This window comes from Carex rostrata, chromosome 9 (genome assembly GCF_964058835.1).
Source record: "Carex rostrata chromosome 9, lpCarRost1.2, whole genome shotgun sequence".
Classification (NCBI taxonomy): Eukaryota; Viridiplantae; Streptophyta; class Magnoliopsida; order Poales; family Cyperaceae; genus Carex; species Carex rostrata.
Window position 1 is genome coordinate 5,718,516 of NC_135926.1, and position 14,722 is coordinate 5,733,237.

The 14,722-nt window shown below is 35.6% G+C and overlaps 3 protein-coding genes across 3 annotated transcripts; 1 reads left to right on the forward strand and 2 right to left on the reverse strand.

The window, feature by feature from the left end:
* Positions 1-2,325: 2,325 nt before the first annotated feature.
* Positions 2,326-6,087, forward strand: LOC144559246 (purine permease 3-like). Its single transcript, XM_078308253.1, has 2 exons — positions 2,326-3,177; positions 5,544-6,087. The coding sequence occupies exons 1-2, from the start codon at positions 2,494-2,496 to the stop codon at positions 5,874-5,876; spliced, it is 1,017 nt and encodes a 338-aa protein (XP_078164379.1). The 5' UTR covers positions 2,326-2,493; the 3' UTR covers positions 5,877-6,087.
* Positions 6,088-6,461: 374 nt separating this feature from the next.
* On the reverse strand, positions 6,462-8,369 carry LOC144559247 (bet1-like protein At4g14600). The gene is made up of 4 exons (XM_078308254.1): positions 8,188-8,369; positions 7,979-8,102; positions 7,619-7,675; positions 6,462-6,759 (listed from the first exon to the last, which is right to left on the reverse strand). The coding sequence occupies exons 1-4, from the start codon at positions 8,223-8,225 to the stop codon at positions 6,598-6,600; spliced, it is 381 nt and encodes a 126-aa protein (XP_078164380.1). The 5' UTR covers positions 8,226-8,369; the 3' UTR covers positions 6,462-6,597.
* A 2,416-nt stretch (positions 8,370-10,785) lies between these two features.
* On the reverse strand, positions 10,786-13,367 carry LOC144559084 (GEM-like protein 1). The gene is made up of 4 exons (XM_078308021.1): positions 13,037-13,367; positions 12,728-12,829; positions 11,850-12,121; positions 10,786-11,216 (listed from the first exon to the last, which is right to left on the reverse strand). Exons 1-4 carry the CDS (start codon positions 13,242-13,244, stop codon positions 11,028-11,030), a joined length of 771 nt encoding a protein of 256 aa, XP_078164147.1. The 5' UTR covers positions 13,245-13,367; the 3' UTR covers positions 10,786-11,027.
* Between the last annotated feature and the right edge of the window lie 1,355 nt (positions 13,368-14,722).

Sequence of the window (14,722 nt, forward strand, 5' to 3'; positions counted from 1 at the left end):
AAATTGTTGGCCTTGGGAGCCCTCGACTTTTCCGATTGACTGGATATGCAAAACATACATAATTGCATTTTATAGTTTTCTTTCTTTAGTATTTGTGCAGGCTCATAACAAGTGAAAAATCAGTAATTATACATCAATGATGAATTAATGAACTGCAATATAACATCAAGAATGTAGTCATGAAGCACAAGACACTGGATAGCAAAAGCATTAACTCAAGATTAAGGATAACGTATATGTAAGATTGGTAAAATAAACTTGAGATTGACCTAAGTGAGGCCCACCGTTGTAACGATCCAGTGACCATTACAATGAAATAAATAAATCCTCTGCAAAATCCATAACGCATAAAATAGGGTTTAGCGTCAGACAACGCTAAACCAATCAAAGGATTACCGTGGTGGGCACCGTTGCCAACAGTAACCACCGTTACACTCCAAACCGCTCAGATTAACCTACCGTTGTAACGGTCCCTTGTACCATTACAACGGTCAGCACCACTTATATCCTTTTTATCAGCTCTCTATAAATAGAAGCTATACCAAGGTTTGGAGAATCACTCTAGCCGCCTCCAATTTCAATATTTTGTATTAATTACAGATCTAGAGAAAGCCGTTGTTGCTTGTATACAATCAATCTCAAGCTTATTCAATTAATCAACCAACTCCTAGAGTGATCTTGTGTGATCAAATCATTTACTACTTCGAGTCTTGTGCTCACCAAGCAATCCTTGAGTCTTCGCAAATCGGATTGTCTTCCATTTAGCATTCAGTGCTCCTGTTAGAGCTGTGTGACTTCCCAGAAAATTGTAAGGGCTCGCCGATTCCACCTCGTAATCATTTCTCATTGGGTAAAGAAAGGCGCGCCATCTAGAAGGTCGCGAACCCCAGAGACGTAGGATTGCTTGGTGATCATTAGTGCCGAACTCCACCTTGTAATCATTAGTACCGAACTCCGTAAACAATTCTCGTGTCAAGTGTCTCTAAACTCTATTATTTACTTTACATTTAGTTTAGGACAAAATTATTCTAGTTTCCGTCAAAAATAACTTATAGATAAGCTAAAATATTATTACTTAGACAAAAATATAAAAAGACTTATTCACTGCCCCTCCTCTAAATGCCTCTGGACCAACACAAATTTGATATTTTCTTTGTTTTATAGGATATTAATAAAAAATTGGCGATTTCACGCACAGCTGCCGGACAGTTCTTCTTCATATGTTACAAAAAAAAAACGAATTGCAATCTGCATCGGATGATCAATGTCAGATGGTGCAAATTTAAACTTGAGGGAAATAATAATTTCCGCTGTTTATTAAAAAAATCCACAATTTACTTATTAATTATGAGGTGAAATTAAATTGTCAGTATTAAAATGTATATTCATAGTAGATCAACTATTTTGGAATAAAAATAATTGAAACAACTAATGAGATTATGAAACAAATTTTATTATATATTTATATAAAATATACTTGATTTGATACTATTGTTATAATTTACTCTTTAAAAATCACAACTAATACAATGCACAATTAAGCAGAATTTACCTTAAAATTTAATATACGTACGTTACCTATTTGAAAACGTATAGTCTATCTTATATCACGTTAGCAAAAATTATACATAACATTATTAATTAAGATATTGTGAAGAATGCATGTTCAAAACTGTTGGATTCAAATGCTTCATGTTTTTAATGTCTCGACTATGTTGTAAAAAATATTGTTTTTCTTTAAACAGGTACAAAATCATTGTTTTTGGATGATTAATTCATAATCATTTGAAATTTTTCAATTTTGTATATATTTAAAAAATTAGTAAAAAGTTTTCAATAAATATAATATTTGGTCTTCAAGTATATTTTAATATGGAGATCATGTTGAACAGTTCAGATTAACTTTTTGAATTTTAAAATAGAGATAAAAAAAAATGCGAGGCACGATTGTGATATGAATGAAATACACATTAGACATTTTGAACCTTAGTTTGTAAATTTTCTTTACTTTTGCACAAATGTTTCTTTAAAATAAAAATGAAGGCCAAAATTTTTTATTAAATATCTACAAATAGTTTGTTCAATCAAATTTTGAATTCAAAATATATCTGACAGAGAAATAATACCACTCATCTAATTAAAAATGTGATTTATCGTTAGTACCGTACTTGCCAGTACTCTTTCATGTATGTCTCATGTGCAATTAAGTTGCAATTCTGAAATTCTGACTTCATGAGTGGTGGCTTAGTACAGTATATATATTTGTCCCATCTACTATTCCTTAAACCGAAGCACATTTGAAGCAAAAAAAAAAAAAAAAAACCGAAGCACATCTTTCTCTACAATCAGTTATCATTCACGCCAGGTGAATTTTATGAGAGGTTCTTGAAGATTGATGCTGCACGAACTTTAAAGCGACAGTCCGACGGCTCCAGAGTTGTGGCCGGAACCGTGCTTGATAACAAAGAATTTGAAGTCCTCTACAACCCCCTCATGGCCACCACCCAAGAAGCACCGCGCTCCGGCACCACACTAAGCCTCTTCACTCTCGTGCATGCACTCTTCCTTATGATCGGCAGTGGTGGCAGCCTCCTCCTTCGTGTCTACTTCACACATGGCGGTAGTCGTCTCTGGCTCTCCTCTTTCCTCCAAATCGCTGCCTGGCCTCTCCTCCTCCTTCCTCTATCATTCTCCTCAAAAAGATTGCAGCTATCGCTCTCTATCTACCTTGTATTCGCCTTTCTCGGTCTCCTCTTTGCACTTGACTGCTACCTCTACGCATTCGCATCAGCCTTCCTCCCTCTCTCCACCTCATCCCTCCTCATCTCCTCTCAGCTTGCATTTACCGCAGTTTTCGCATTTCTGCTGGTCCGTCAGCGGTTCACACCGTACTCATTTAATGCTGTTGTTCTTCTGACACTGGGCCCGGTTGTTCTGAGCATGGGTGCTGGCTCAGACCGGCCAGAGGGAGAGTCGAAAGGGAAGTATATCCTTGGATTTGCTATGGCAGTGGCAGCAGCGGCACTTGCCGGGTTGATTTTTGCATTGATGGAGCTTGCCATGAGGCGGGGGAAGGTGGTAAGGACTTATGCAGCGGCCATGGAGATGCAACTTGCCATGGGCATTGCTGGTACAGTGCTTTGCCTCATCGGCATGATCATCAACAAAGATTTTCAGGTTAGACCATATGATTTCTAATATTATATTAAGATTTATAATCTTTTTAAGTTGCACGTCCAAGAACAGGAATGGAATCCGCTGCTTGCTAAATTCCTGATATTCTCTTCTCTCTATCTCTCTCCTCTCTCTAAAACATAACAGGTTAATAATTTAATATATTATATATTCATGATACGGAGAGTCGGAGATCAAACATCAAAAAGTGATTAATTAAGGCATGATATTGTTTGAACATTTAAAACAAAAACGAACTGAATGTCCCTCCTTTTTAGTAATGGCAAAATTAGACCTCTCATATACTATTGTCCAAAGAAATCATAAGAAACCTGTGACGCGTCGCGTCATAAGTCATAAGATAAAAGAGTTAGGCTGGGGTGCTATGGATAGCATAGTGGTCTCCCGTGCTACGGCTCAATATTCAAGTTTTCAAAATTCAAACGGTCGATCCGAACCGTTCATCTTATTCTCCATATTAATATCTGTTTGGAGACCAAATTTTATAATTTTCTGAATTTTTTTACTATTTATTAAGCTACTTTGAAAATCGCTAATCCAACGGTTTTACTGTTTTGTGCAGCCACCGTTGGATCAACAATTTTGTAAAATACTTAATAAATAGTAAAAAAATTCAGAAAAATGTAAAATTTGGTCTCCAAGCAGATATTAATATGGAGAATAAGATGAACAGTTCGGATCGACCGTTTGGATTTTGAAAACTCGAATATTGAGCCGTAGCATAGAGACCTCTATGCTATCCATAGCAACCCAGCCTAACTCAAGATAAAAAGATCTATTGTCCAAAGAAATCATAAGACACCTATGACGCGTCGCGTCATAACTCATAAGATAAAAAGATCTATTGTCCAAAGAATTATTAATGATACCTCTGAGTGCTTTTCAAAGGAGATTCTTCCGTGGATTTTGTATTTTTGTGGAATTGTCCTTGCAATTATTATTCCAATTTTCAGATGTCTGTGTCGATCTTTAATATTAGCTTTGTGCCTTTGTCCCGGAAATAAATCTGCTACGATCCTAAGGATTGTAGGATTTCTCCAATTTCAAATCCAACCTTTCATTTTTTGAGTTGCACGAATCTCTATAAAAGTTCTTTTTTATATACGAATCTCAAAACAAATGAAAGGTTGGATTTGGAATTGTAGGGACTCTACAATCATAAGGGATCGTAGCAGATTTATTTCCCTTTGTCACATACTCACATTCTACCGCAATAAAATAAAATACAAGGCCCCGCCCAATCATTTAGCTAATTTTATCAGATTAAATGTACCTACATGTGTTGTGAGATATATATACACACCTTATTGATATGAATTTATCTACCCAAACTATTCTTGAGCTATCGATTTTAACTTGGTGAGTAAACCAGACTTGTACATGAAGGGAAAAATAAATAAATAAATAAATAAAACACTGTGAAAGTCAAGAAGAAGCAAAAAATCAACAAATAAGAGAATATAAATTGTAAATATTTGGTAGCATTGTATGGTACCTTAATTCACTATCTTATTTAGTATTTGTTTTATTTCTCTTCCAAAGCAAGAAAATAAAATGGTAAATCTGACATTCGTTGTTGTATACGATGTATATCAATTTTAATCCCAACTAAGAACGTCTTTGGTCACTTTCCTAAAGCCATTTAAAGTAAAATTAAAAATTTCTCAAGTTGTTAATGAACAAGCAAACATCTTCAGAATTAGATCCAAATTCTGAATTAAAAAATAACAAACAAGCTTTCAAGTCAAAATAAGGACAACGACTTTACCGTTTAACTTATGACGAGCGGTGATTTGAGATAACATGTTTGTCAATAATAAATTAAATGTCATTATCTCGAATAAATAGCATAGTGGCGTGTCACATCTATGAGGAAAATACCACTTTAAGATCAATCCATCTACTTACGTACCTGTCGCATTTTAAAGGAAAAATGAATGAAATAATTGTGGGGCCCCACCTTAAAAGAAATGGAATTAATGGCCTTCAAAGAAAACATATATGTTAGCCTACCCGTGAATTTATAGGAGCACTCCATATTTGACATTATTATGTTATTCAACGATCAATTTTCATCTTTCTTAGACTCGTCAACTTATTTGATATGGCGCGGATGCGCTTTCAATCGTTGTTTGACATTTAGTTAATTTGCTGTTATATGCCAATATCCCCGATTTGGTTTCATCCAAAACAAAAAAAGTGCAGGATTATTAATGACCTTAACCTATGTATAATTCAATAAATTTCTACACTTGAACAAACAACTGAAGCCTACCTACAATTCCTCTCCGGTTCTTAAGCAAAATCTGAACTACTAATCTTTGGTATGTGCTGTCAATGTATGGCAGGTAATACCGAGAGAAGCAAGGGAATTTGGTCTGGGGAAGATGAAATACTATATGGTTCTAATCTGGGATGCAGTGTTCTGGCAGCTTGTGAACATTGGTCTGGTCGGCCTCGTATCTGGCGCCTCTTCCCTGTTTGTTGCCATGATGGCTGCGCTTCAGTTGCCGCTCCTTGAGGTACTGTCGGTCATTTTCCTACGCGAGAAATTCAGTGGAATCAAGGGTATTTCACTTATATTGTCTCTTTGGGGTTTTGTATCGTATCTGTATGGCGAGAAGAAACAGAGTGATAAGGCTAAAAAAGCTGTTCAACAGGAGTTAGTTCCTGTTGCTTAGAAACAACGTAAGGATTTAAGAACAACATTCATATTTAAGGAAGGGTATACAAGTTCATTATTAATAGTTTGCAGTTACTTTCAACATCACAAGAATCTACGCTATTGAACAATGTAAAAGCACATCTCTATTTTATATTTCCTTTTTCCTATCATTTTGTCATGTAAAATTTGACATACCCTTAATTGACGCAACCAAAGTTACGGAGTTAGTACTGTATCCAGACGGACATATACAATCATACAAAGTACCCATTAGTACATAGCAGAAACAGATTGGTTTCGAGTACCCCAAATCTAAGCAACCATAGTTCTCATGGGGCCATAACCAGTGGAACAATTTGGGTCCGATGAATTCCGTGTCCGTCCAATCCACTTTGAGATCCGTGCATGATGCTTCAATAATCGTGCACATCAATTTTTGCATGAATCCTAAAGCGGATCGGCCAGACACGGTACCCAACGGACTCGAGTCCGATGGACATCGGACCCAAATTGTTCCCCATAACCAGAGCATCTACCTGATGAATACCCAAGATTTGTGCTATGGAATATTAGCAATAAGAAATAATAAAAAAGAGCACAATTTATGGGGCCATAAGTGGAGCATCTACCTCCCCAATAAAATTATATACACATTCTATATGCAAGGAAGAGAAACTCTATGCATGTCACAGAAGTAAACGTTAATTTCCTCACCTTTCTACAATTTCAAGAATTTCTCATCTCTTAGAAAACTTGGAAATAAGATACACAACAAAGAAACAAAAGAGTGCAAAGAGCACCACATGCACCAAGTGGTTTGAGCCATTTTGTACAATCTTCTTGTTCATTCTTCTCATATTATGCTTCACCCCTGCTTGTGCTTTTGCCAGTGTTGATTGCTGCACAAATTGATAGAAAAAAAAAGAAAAAGAAAATCATAAGTACACCTTCAAAATTTCACTTTTTTTTTTTGAGAAAAGTTTACTTTGATTGACAATTGACTGTTACAGCATAGAATTTCTAATGAGGTTCTAGCCTTCAAGTTCCATTAGCATATTCATTGGTATCACTAGTTCTGCAGAAACCTTTGTACACTAGAAATTAAAAAAAACAACCAAGGGTCCAAAAAAAAAGCTGAATGGATTGCACACTAGAAATTAAAAAGATACTGGTACAAATTGGATGATCTACCACAAACTCCCGATACAAAGGATACAAAAATTTAAAGTGAACAATCTGTTTACATAATCAAAGTGTTCAAATGTTCTGCATATTATGGAAATAGAGCATACAGTTCTGTTGTGCATTTCATCAAAAATTAAATTAGCAGCAATGGACTTGCTGGGCATAAAACTAGGATCAGTCAAAATCACTCACATTTTTTCTCAAAGCACTTGGGGCTCACAACTTTGGTATACCCGACAACTGAACTAATTATGAATAATTATGAATGCACACATCAAATATCACTTGTAACCATATTTGGTATCGACCTCTGAAATCTGGACATCAGAGGTTTATTGGTATCCACTAAGACTTCTACCATATCACCATTTCATACATCATTCTATTAGATCCTGATTTATTTCAAATTATGCAACAAATAGATTGGTTTAACCTAATTCTTTTCACCAATTCCTCCCAAAAGAAATTGGTTAATAAGCAAAATCCTAAATAACAATATTTTTGTTTTTGAAGTCATAAACAACATGAAAATATGAATAAAACATAGCACAGAAAGAAATGTTGGAAACTAACCAGCTGAGATATGAAATCATTTTGATACTTGGCTTCAGATTCTATCTCAAGAGCTACCTGCAATTCACAGAAAAACCTTAGCAAAAATTAAACAGGAAAGCAAACCACTAAGAAAAGAAACAAAGTTAACTTTGTGCAATTCAAATTTATATGCATGCAAATAATTATACCTGAACATGAGCTAAATAAATCATAATTTGGGCCAAAACCAATTAAACAAGGTTTTCTATATTGACCCTATTGAACATCAATAGCTATAAACCTAAACTAAAATCCAACACAAAACATATCTGCATTAATCTAATTTAAGTTCAATCGAGATCTGAAAGAACTCAAGAGAGACTAAAAACTGAAACTCACGCCTTTCAGTTTGCGGAGCTGGCCTCTGAGGCCATAAATCTGATCATCTAGATCAGCATGCATAGGATCGATTTGCACCTGGACTTCGTCAGAGCTTGACGACGGTCTGGCCATGAGCGCCTCCCTGTAATCCGATCGAGAAATTTTAGATCACGGATAGAATAAATATCTGAAATTCAGCAATGAATCGGATTTTTCGAGGAGATTACCTTGATCGGAGACCAGAATCGTATTGACGATTCGCCATGGGAGAACACTTCGGAGAGAGATGAAGGGAATTTCGATTTCGTGCAAACTGCGGAGGGGAAATTTCTCTCGTCCGGAGATAGGAGAACCTGTCGGCTTCGTTTGTTCGAGAACCGGCCCGGTTCACATGTTAAATTGCATTAGATCACGCCCAAGGGCTTTTCCTCAAAAAAAAAAAAATTGCATTAGATCGGATCCGTCAGTTGCTCATGTGCTGCCTGCTGATTGGCTTGTACACGTCGACCAGGGTGTAAATCTAGAAACGGGTGACTCCGGATCCCTCTGAGGTAGCTCAAATTTTGTATATTTATCCGGACCGTTTGATCAGAATCCGGAAATTTGGGCGGAAGCAGATTGGGCGGTCTGGATTTAAATCAAAATTTGAGTTATAATCATGATATGCAAATTGCAGCGGGCTTTTTATGGATGGGATGACAAATTGGCAATGGACCGTGTAAGCAGGTTAAGTCGGGTTTGTGCCGAATCTTACATTAGGCCTTCCGAGTTCCGTCTTAAATATTATGTTCGATTTGAAAATTGAGGTTCCATTCTAGACTGAAAATCATCATGGTGGGTCTCCCTTGATGTGATTTTTTCTGATGAAAGAAGTCTCTTCAAATCTGTTGATTGACTTGATTAACAAAGGTCTACCTTGATGGATATTAGTTACCTTTTGATCCAAAATATATATACTTGTGGAAAGCCTTCCAGGAAACCACTTGAAGAGGAAGTATCAGGAGAAATTTTTTGCTTATTATCAAAAAAATATATCATACAAAATAATATTATTTTCATAAAAAAATTATACTAAATGATAAATAATTTTTAAATGACATCTATATTAAATAACATTTCTTAAATAACACATTAAATAACATACTTTTTTTTTTATCTTTTTAACATATTTTTATTAAAAAAATCCTCAAATAAAATGACATATTAGATGACAAATAACATTCTTTAAACGATATTAAAATCAAAAGGATGATATGATTTGTATAGAGAATACGTGTGGTGAGTGCGTGCCTATATACTACACGTAAAAAATATAAAAAAATAATGTATAGAATTAGAATATTTAATCGAAGCGATTGATATTCAATTCAAAATTTTATCTTTTAAATAAAGTCGTTGGCGAATTAGAACATTTGAATGCTTAATATAAGAGCGATTGGTATCCTGGTGTAGCAAAGTTAGCCGAAATATTTAGCTCTTCATTACGTCCAAACCCAATTAAAATAAAAAATGGCAACACCTGTAATAAATTAGGTATCCTCCCAAGTCCCAACTAGACTACATCAAACTCTACTTCAAGAGTATCCTACATTCTCTCCTTTTATACCTTCTAAGCAAAGCAGTCAGGCAACCACTTTTTCTTTTTCTTTTTTTTTTTAATCTTCTCTAGACAAATCCAACACATTTTGCTTTTTCTTCTGTTATAGACCAATCTTTGACAAATCCGCCATGCAAGCGCAACAAATTGGATTAATTGTAAAATTGGCAATTGGGAAGTCAACTAGTCAAGTTATTTGATATATAATAATGCTTTCATGTATAACCTCTGTCGTTATCTCTAACTTAAGAAAATTAAAGTCTCCTTCGTGTAACAGCATCTGTTTTGATTTTAAAAAGCGCCAAACTGTAAGCCTCGTAACAATTCTCTCTCCCTCTCTCTCACACACACATAAACACACAAAAGCTTGTTCCATGATCAAATTGCAAATCAAGCTGAAGAAATATTCATAAAACCATGGTAGGTTGTCGTATGCTCATATATTATTTGCTTTCAAAAATTGTGGGAAACGATTAACATTCTTTTTTCTCTAATGTAGGATTATGCAAATGGAAAGGCGATATCAGTTGAAGAACAAAAAATATGGGACGAACTCGAATGTGAAATAGAGAAAGATATAGAAGAAGAAATAAAGGATGGTTTGTCAATGCTAGGTCGCCAGCTTCAAATCTTGTACCAACAAAAGAAAAAGAGAAGCAAAACTAATGATGATCCAGCTCCTGATCTAAGTATTGTGATCAAGCTAGGTATCGACTGTGATATTGATATCATGGAAGGTAACTTCAATAATGATAGATCAAGGCTATATACACCATGTGCTTCACCGAATTTGGAGAAGAAATGCGACCCTGACAGCCACCGTACTAGTCAATTTGGTTCTTCAAAAAGATCACTAACGATGAGCAAGTGTGGAACCATATGTTGTACCAGTAGACCTCCACAGAAGAATGGTAAGAATGGGATAGTTGTATGGAAATATTGATACTTCTGTGAGATTATTTATTTAGTGTATTTTGAATATCATGTCCCAGTTGTAACTTAAAAATAAATTAAAGATATCCATTTCCTGAACATGGATCAGTCATCAAAAGGAATTTATTTGGTATTGGAAACAAAAGTAACAATTAGGTTTCTATTTTAGTTCAAAAATATTTAGAAATCTATAGGGAGTCTACAATCGCCCCTTGTTAAATAAGAAATGTTTTTGTACATATCAATAAAACAATACACTAATTAAGTGGAGATAATATACAAACAAATCACAAAATTATGACAACCAAATTCTTACGACCGTTTATTTAAAAAAAGTATGATGATGCTATAACTAAATTGTAATTTTGCACATTCATATAACAAACAAATTCAACAGAAAAATGGCAAGAAAATGTACAGACTACCCTTTTGACTGTGTAAGGCTTGATTTGCTCATGAAATACGGCACATAATCTACACAGGCTGACAACCATATATCAACACATCAATGACAAAGCACAGTTCTATTCATTTTCATTATGCATGCACAGTTGAAGCGTCACCGAGAGCTTCCTGGAGGTTTTTGACAGCTGATTCATAGTTCATAAAGCCCATGAACCAGAACTCATGATTGTCAATAGAGACCACTTGAATGTACTTCTCTGACGGGTTGGCCTGGCTAGCTGATGGGCTTGCTGATCTCAGCTGGCTCAGTGGAACCACCACCTGTTATTGAATTTTAAAAAAGTAGGTTATAAATAATACAAATTATCAGATAAACAAACTTTGAAATTGTGTGCGCTATGCAGGCTGTGATCCACTGCATACCCCTTTAGAAGCATGAAGAAGATTAGGCATAATTCTGTAAGTAATAAGGGTAAACTGAAGAGAACTTGGGGGACAAAGGGAATTAATTAATTTGACAACCTGCTAAAAGTAAAACAAGAAACAAGTTTCTGAAATCCAATAAAATAAATAGTCCACGTAATTGGTCAACGGACTCGTGTCATTGCTATATATGGGAGTCCAGTGGGGTGGCTCTGAGTGCAATAAGTGGGGGCTGGTTCTGATCTTTCTATGGTAACCTTTCTTCCAGTATAACTAGTGATAGGGACATTCTTTCCCTTTCTTCGAAAATATTTCGGAAATACTGAAAAGGTCCTTGGATAAACTATTGATAATTCAGGGGTATTTTCCAAAATTTCTCTTTTCCATTTCTAAGCCCTTTCTTTCTTGTATAATTACTTAGTTAAATCAATAATGCTCAGCGCTGATGATAAGTACAGGGCCAATACAGAACCACTCCCAGTGCACATCAAACCAGTACCAGACACCAGTCCTATACTAAAAACTTCCTACCTTGTAATAGCTCCACTCAGTCTTATCCCCAACTTTATATGAGAGAGGACTGTCACTACAGAAAGCGAGCTTTGCAGTGGAGAGATAAAGTACACCCATCACCGGCCCTGCAGAGGTCGATAGATAACATGGGAAAGCCTTCTTGAGCTTTTCCTCTGGAGGCGTCTCAAAGGTTTGTTGAAAGATTTTGTCGTAACCACCCTCGGTGATTACTTTTGTTGTGTGCGCAATTCTTCCCATGGCTGCATCACCGATGCTGGGCCCCGTCTTCACTGTAGTTTAGAAGAAAATGTTTTAAGGTACCATGTATATGACCCATTTTCAAAAAACTAAACAAAAACTTATTTTAATTATAAACTATTATCCATTAGTGTACTGCCAGAAACTCCAAGCAAAGCCAACCAATGTAGATCATAAACTGGATCAAAAGTAAGAACAGCCATATGCAATTAGAATAGGACTACACAACAGAAAAATTCAACTGATTCATAAAAGGATTATACTGCTTGGTGGTACTCTATATTCTTCTTTTGACCGTCACATAAGTTAACAATAAAAAATTCAAATAAAGTGTACAGCCAGGAATAAAATTTTCTTTTCCTTGGCAATTAAACTTTTCTGATTAATCTGTTTTATTCTTATGATAAACCTTTATGTACAATTAAAAAAAAAAAACTTTCTCCATATAACTCATTTTTGGTATCAATGTTGCAATCAATTGTTTCTGAAACTGCTTACACAACGCAGTAAATTATCCCTAAAAAACGAAAAAGGTTTCCTTGATCCCTTGTTATCAAGAAATTCATTTAACAGCTTTTATATATTATTATTCAGAAATTTTGAGGACACGTATAAATTAAGTGGAAAATTGGGCTTACAGTGCTGCCACATGTTCCCGGCTAAATCCTCAGTTTTTTTTGCAGCTTCACCCACCCTCTTTCCAAATTTACCGAGCACATCCCGCACAGTGTCAATAGTATCTGAACAAAATAAATCAAAATTGTTGAAGGATATATTCAACTTGTACAAAATAAAGATCTAATCTTGTTATTTCGATATAATTGGATAATTACTACTAAAATTTGATATGAATTAAACTATTAGCTTAGTTTACAAAAGAGGCGTGATGGAAGAGAATTATATTTTCATTAAAAATAAAAAGGTTAGGAAAGGGGAGGTGAGCATACTCTTGGGGACGGGAGCTGGAGTGACATAAGGGTTCGCCTCAGCAGGCATGGTGGTGGCGCCACCTCCTCCTACTGCGGCTGTCGCGGAGTACGAAGGAGGAGGAGGTGCCACGTCGTCGGGAGAGAGAGAAGGGTAAGGGGCATACTCCGGCGATCGCTCAGCACCATCGGATTTCTTCTTTTGTTCTTGATCTGCGGTCGGATCCATGACTGGAGGTTCTGATGGATCTGGTATGGTAGTTCGGATGCTTTGAGGTGAAGTATCTGATGGGGCGTACGTCGGACATAGTAGTAGACATGAAAACGCGACTGGAGATGAGACTGGAGAATGGACATATCCAATTGAAAAGTTTTCAACAACAAATCAACTCTCACGGGTTTACGTGAATGCGTATCCTCTGCATTAACTCAAAAGAGAATCTTTTCAGTTAACGAATCTCAACCGTCTGATTTTAAACGGAGCCAATACGGTTGTCTATAACCTTTTAATATTAGTGCAAATATAGTCTGCACGAATCCTAAAAATAATCATACGGTTGAAATTTATTAACTCAAAAGATTCCCTTCTGAGTTAATGTAGAGGATATGAATTCAGTTTACGCGGGAGAAACCGCGTTTAGAAGATAAAAGCTTTCAATGAAACGGCACTGTAAAGCCGTTCGACCCAATAAAGCCCAATGAAACAGGTCCAGCAAAAAGAGCCTGTTTTGGATTCTAGTAAACAGATCCAGCATCCACTTTTATTTACAATATATTTTGCAGATTAGACTGACGAAATTCATTATCATATATAATAAATTCGTTTGGAAGAAATTCACTTTGCGCAGAGAATTTAGCCTGTTATTCTTTGGAAGAAAATTTAATTGTTGATGCAATAAAATTAAAGCACATTTTAATTCTTTCTCATTTGCAAAATTTTAAATATCAAAACATGAGCTTTTTTTCTTAGGTTGTGCTCCAAATGAGAAAACAGAGAGAAGGGGGGAGGAAGGGGAAAGAAACAGGTTCCTGATCGGACCTTATCAGAGCCATTTATTTGCTCCAGAAAGAGTTAATATGAGAGGGAACGGAGAGAAACGAGAATGAACATTAGAAGTGATGAATCTCCAAATCATAATGTAGAGGAGTTGAACGGATTTCTTTCCTCTCCTCCCCTTTCCATTGCACAAGCTGTTTTTCACACCCTTAGGAATTAACTTCTGTCGCAATTTCTTGTGAATGCTTTCAAAGGATGAACAAATCCAACAACTGTCAGAAGGTGGGTCCTACCATAATTTCATTTAAATGGTTTTACTAAAACTTTCTAACATAATATTTTCAACAATACTGTAATTATTTTATGCCATATAACAATAAATACATAACAAAAATTATCATAACTATGATTTTGTATCAAACCCTTTTCATATACAGGCTGACAAGCATAAGTTCCAGTAACACAGATATTTAAGGAATCAAATCTGCTGAAATCCGTTCCAGTAACACAGATATTTATGGAATCAAATCTGCTGAAATCCTTTTGGATTTCAGGGACCCTGAAATACTAAATTCAGCCGTCTAAATTTTGTATACACGAATCTCAAAGTAGAAAGTTTTTATGCACAAATCTCAAAATATATATTGAAACATATAGACCGTTGAAATGAGAAATTCAGGTTCCATTTGTTTCCGATATTTAATGGCCTT